Consider the following 4,752-nt stretch of genomic DNA (forward strand, 5'->3'; position numbering starts at 1 on the left):
AGAGATAGGCTAGAATAAAGTTCCTTTAGCATAATAGGGGGTGTAGGCATCATTTTAGCTTGTTCCTAGCCCTTTAGGAAAACAATTTGACCTAGTTTCTAGAAGGACAAGCCTAGGGTACGGGTTTGACTTAGTCAAACCCTAGGGCTGCCCATTTTTTCCCTTTTCCCATCCTACCCCTCTTGCTTGTTTTCCAAGGCTCTTTCACCTATAAATAGGAGGTCTACCCATTGTATTTTACAAGTTGAATTTCAATGAAGTAAAGAAACTCTGCACAAATTGTGTGAGCTCTTAGTGAGGCTTATGCCCTCGTAGGTTTGTGGTCCTATCTTGAGTGATTAGGAAGCTCCAGTGGCGCCCAACACACATTCATCTTGGAGCACATCACCCTCCAAGTGGCGCCCAACACACATTCATCTTGGAGCACCCTCCAAGTGGCGTGATATTTCTCACCCACACTCATTCCATTCTCCTTCCACTTCTCCATTTCATTTATGTTCTTCTCTCTTTTTCTCTTAATTGTTGTTCTCGATTTTTGCCTCATGAATATAAGTATGGTGCATCATTTGGGAGGCTATGTCCACCATTGATGTTAACCTTGCCCACATTTTCAATTTCGCAACTGCATTTCATTCTCACCATATCTTGTTTTTCATATTTGCCTCTGTAAAGTGAACCTTCACACTTACTTAACCACTTGGTTAAGTTCGTGTCCAGTGGGAATCTTCCTTAGGTCCTCACCTCTAATTGTTAAAATCTCAACCTTAAGTAAAAGTGTCACCATAAATGAAAACATCTAAAAATCAACTCACATCAGGATGCCACATTATTTGGGGTTGATAATGGTGGTATACCATTGTACAAAACCATGCAAGATGTCTTCAAAATCATCCAAGGTAATCAATTATTGAACATCACAGTTATTCAACTATGGATGATGTAAGTACCTTAATAATTACATGTTATTTATTCGAATGATGTTTCATGAATCATGTCACTCATATTTATATTAACAATGTAAATCAAATAATTATCAACATGGAAAATTTTGATACTTATTGTTTCCTTGAGCCTCAATCCATATAGAAGTCTGAGAATTGAAAACTTGATTGTCATACTTACATTCAAAGATGGATTCAATCATAAAAGAAGCATTTATTTTGCTCCTTTTATAAATGGGTAAGTAAAACTTGTTACATTTAAAGTTTACATAATTATAAAAATGACTAATGAAATGTTTTATACTAGGTCTCACTGACAATTGATGCTTATTTCCCCCATAGACAACATTGTTATCTGGTTTTGTTCACTGCATAGGAAGTCGGGTCAAGATATAAAGATTGTTTAGTACAAAGGTATGTTAATGTAAATTATATAATTTATTGTGAATTACTAATGATTTTTCTCTTTTTAGTGCAATCAATGTATGCAATGTCTTACATGGTAGGTCCATTTCATCATCACAAAATCTATGTTGGATTTATCCTAAGGTTATTCACTTCTTCATTAAAACTATTAAGTTTTACTTTTTTTTAGTTCAATTAAATTAATTGTTACTTATATTTCATAATAGTGCAATAAGCAACAAGGGAACTTTGAATGTGGTTACTATGTGATGCATTGTGGACCATACCACGTGCGAGGATTATAGAGTCTTGGGAGTAGGTGTTATGTGATTATAAATGCTTTAACTTCCCATTCAAGATATTTAAAGTTAGTACGAACACTAATATATATTCTTATATTTCTCAGCCTTTTGAAGATTCTGAGCCACTGAGCACTCAAAATCTTGAAAAAATCCATATGGAATGGGCCAAGTACTTTCTACAAATTAGTAATCAAAGCATGCAATGATTTGTTACTTTCTAACATATGTACATTTTCATTAGATGTAAGTTATACAATTTTGATTAGTTTCAATAGAAATATTTATATTTCTCTACATATACAAATCAATTTGCCTGGTATTTTGGTTTTATTATATTTACAGGTTATAAATTTGGGTAAAAGAATATTTCACTTAAAAATGAGCTCCAGAGGCCCATATTACACCGGTTATGAATAACCGGTGTATTATTGGCCTCACTTATCAATCAGAACTGGCTTTATATTACATCGGTTACTCGAGTCAACCGGTGTAATAGAGGGGCTTACCAACTGCACAAATAAACCCCTATATTACACTGATTGGCTCGAGTAACCGGTGTAATATATGACCACATATAACACCGGTTGAGGAGTCGGTGCTATATGTAATTCACATTTCACAACACCCACATCAACACCGGTAGCAGGACTGGTGTAAAATGCCTCATAAAACCGATGTAAAATACTATTTCTGCACAAACAGGTTAAATATTTGGTTTTGTAAAGTTTGTGAAAATGAATGATTCAGAATTCCTTGAAAACAATTGAATAACATTTAGATATGAAATACGAAGATTCATGTAAGAAGCCAAAATATCAAAGAATGCAAAGGAATCATAATGAGTAAGAAGGGAAAGTAGAGAGAATGGAAGAGTTAAAATCAAGGAACCGTGGAGTGTTGGAGATCCCACATCGTATAGATATTAGGATATTTCATAGTATATAAGTGGGTGCAAACCTTACCTTATAAGCCAATTTTATGAGGTTGAGTTAGGCTTAAAGTCCACTTCTTAATATGTTATCAGAGCCATTTAAAGCCTATCCTAGCGAGAGTTTGTTGGGCCTATTGTGCCACTCACTATCGGGTCGTTATCGGAACACCAATAAGTATATTGTCCAACACACGTGTTGAACATGGGAGCTTTGATGTTTCAAATCCACATGATGCCTGAAGCTGTGCTGCTTTCAGGGTTTGGTTTTAGATTAGGATGTTTAGAATCTTTGTTAAGATTAGTCCTTGAAGCTCACACAAAGCTTGATCAAAACTGTTTTAAGCTAAGTGTTTTTCCAAGCAAAGGGAAAACAATCGATTGATTTGTCGAAATAATCGGTTGTTTGTCACTTAGCTAGATGGAAGTTTTGAAACTATTTTTTGAATCAGTTGTGTATCTGATTGACTCATTCAACCGGTTATCGTGGTTTTAACCGGTTAAATATGTGTTTTCATAACAGTTTTTTGAAAACTTGTTTTAATTGATTTGGTTGTTCAAAACTGCCTACAACGGCTGCTTTTCTAAGGCTATAAATAAAGCTTTTGTTCAAATCAAAATATATAATAAATACAACAAGTATTCATTCAGATTTGAGAAAGAGATTTGGTTTTTGAACGTGTTTTCAAAAAGAGAAAGAGTGCTTTTCAAACTTTGTTGTGGTGACAAATGTTGGCCATAGGATCCCTGGTTTTGTAAATCCAGGTGTTTTCTATCCTTGCTTAGTATCTTGTAATTGTACTTTGTTTACATACTGTTAGTGATTGAAATTCTGTAAAGACAGAGGTTGATCTGTCTTGACGTGTTAAGTGTTGCAAAGGGGGTGAGTAGGCTTTGTGGGATTCAAAGTCACCTCTTTGTAGTGTGTGTTGTAATTTGTGTTCATTGCTAGTGGAAACTCAGAGGATTGTTTGAGAACTGAATGTAGGTCAAGGATTGAGTGAACCAGTATAAAACCATTGTGTAAATCTCTCTTTCTCTCAAACTCTCTAACTGTTTGATAATTTTGTTGCTATAAACAACCGATTAAAACACAGTTTTAATCAATTAAAATTTTGATATCAGTTTTTGTTGGATTGTTTGATTGCCTTCCTTAAGTGTTTATCTGAGTTGTTTGTTAAAGATTCATTCTAAACCAAGTATTTGCGAAAATCTTTTATAAAACAATTCATCCCCCCCCTCTTGTTTAAGCCATAATTTCTTACAATTGGCATCAAGAGCTAGGTTCTAGAAAATTACTCAAGTTTTTGTTTCTGTTTTTATGAAAAATCTTTTTGATGGCTGACAAAATGCCTTTTGAGGAAGGTGCTTCCATAAACAGACCACCACTGTTTTGTGGGGTTAATTACCAGTTTTGGAAGGTAAGAATGAAAATCTTTGTGCACTCAACTGATAAGGGTATTTGGGAATCAATTGAAAATGGTTCGTTTATACCTCAAGTCAAAAGAGATGAGGTTTTAATTGATAAACCTTCATCTGAATGGACTATGGCTGAAAGCAAAAGATCTAAGTTTGATTGGATTTCCAAGAACATAATAATATACGCTTTAAGCTATGATGAATTTTTCAAGGTCTCACAGTGCAGCTCTGCCAAGGAAATGTGGGACATCTTAGAAGTCACACATGAAGGTACAACTGATGTCAAGCGAGCTAGGAAGCATGCTCTGATTCAAGAGTATGAACTCTTCAGGATGCAAAAGGGAGAATCCATCTATGATGTGCATAAAAGGTTTTCTCATATTGTTAACCATCTTATAAGTCTTGTTAAGACGTCTTGATACTAAAGTGTCTTGATAGAACATGGCAGCCAAAACTCACTGCCATCTCTGAATCAAAGGATCTCACCTCAGTGTCTGTTGCATCTCTTTTTGGTAAGCTTAGAGAACATGAGCTTGAAATAAATAGGCTTGCTATCTAAGAGAGTGAAGACAAGCACAACAAGAGCATAACTCTTAAGGCTTGCAAACAACAACCAGATTCCAGTGGAAGTGATAAGGAAAACATAAGTTTGTTATCAAGAAAATTTAGCAAATTCTTGAAGAAAAGACAAGCTTCTAAAAGGTATGGTTAAAAGAAACCTAGTGAATTTAATTCAAATAAATATACTTGTTATGGC

The 4,752-nt window shown here is 34.7% G+C and overlaps 1 protein-coding gene across 1 annotated transcript; it reads left to right on the forward strand.

Moving 5' to 3' along the window:
* Nucleotides 1–3,925: 3,925 nt before the first annotated feature.
* Nucleotides 3,926–4,414, forward strand: LOC137817870 (uncharacterized). Its single transcript, XM_068621096.1, has one exon. It carries the CDS (start codon nt 3,926–3,928, stop codon nt 4,412–4,414), a length of 489 nt encoding a protein of 162 aa, XP_068477197.1.
* Nucleotides 4,415–4,752: the final 338 nt, after the last annotated feature.

The sequence above is a fragment of the Phaseolus vulgaris genome, chromosome 10 (genome assembly GCF_051622355.1).
Source record: "Phaseolus vulgaris cultivar YP4 chromosome 10, ASM5162235v1, whole genome shotgun sequence".
NCBI classification, from domain to species: Eukaryota; Viridiplantae; Streptophyta; class Magnoliopsida; order Fabales; family Fabaceae; genus Phaseolus; species Phaseolus vulgaris.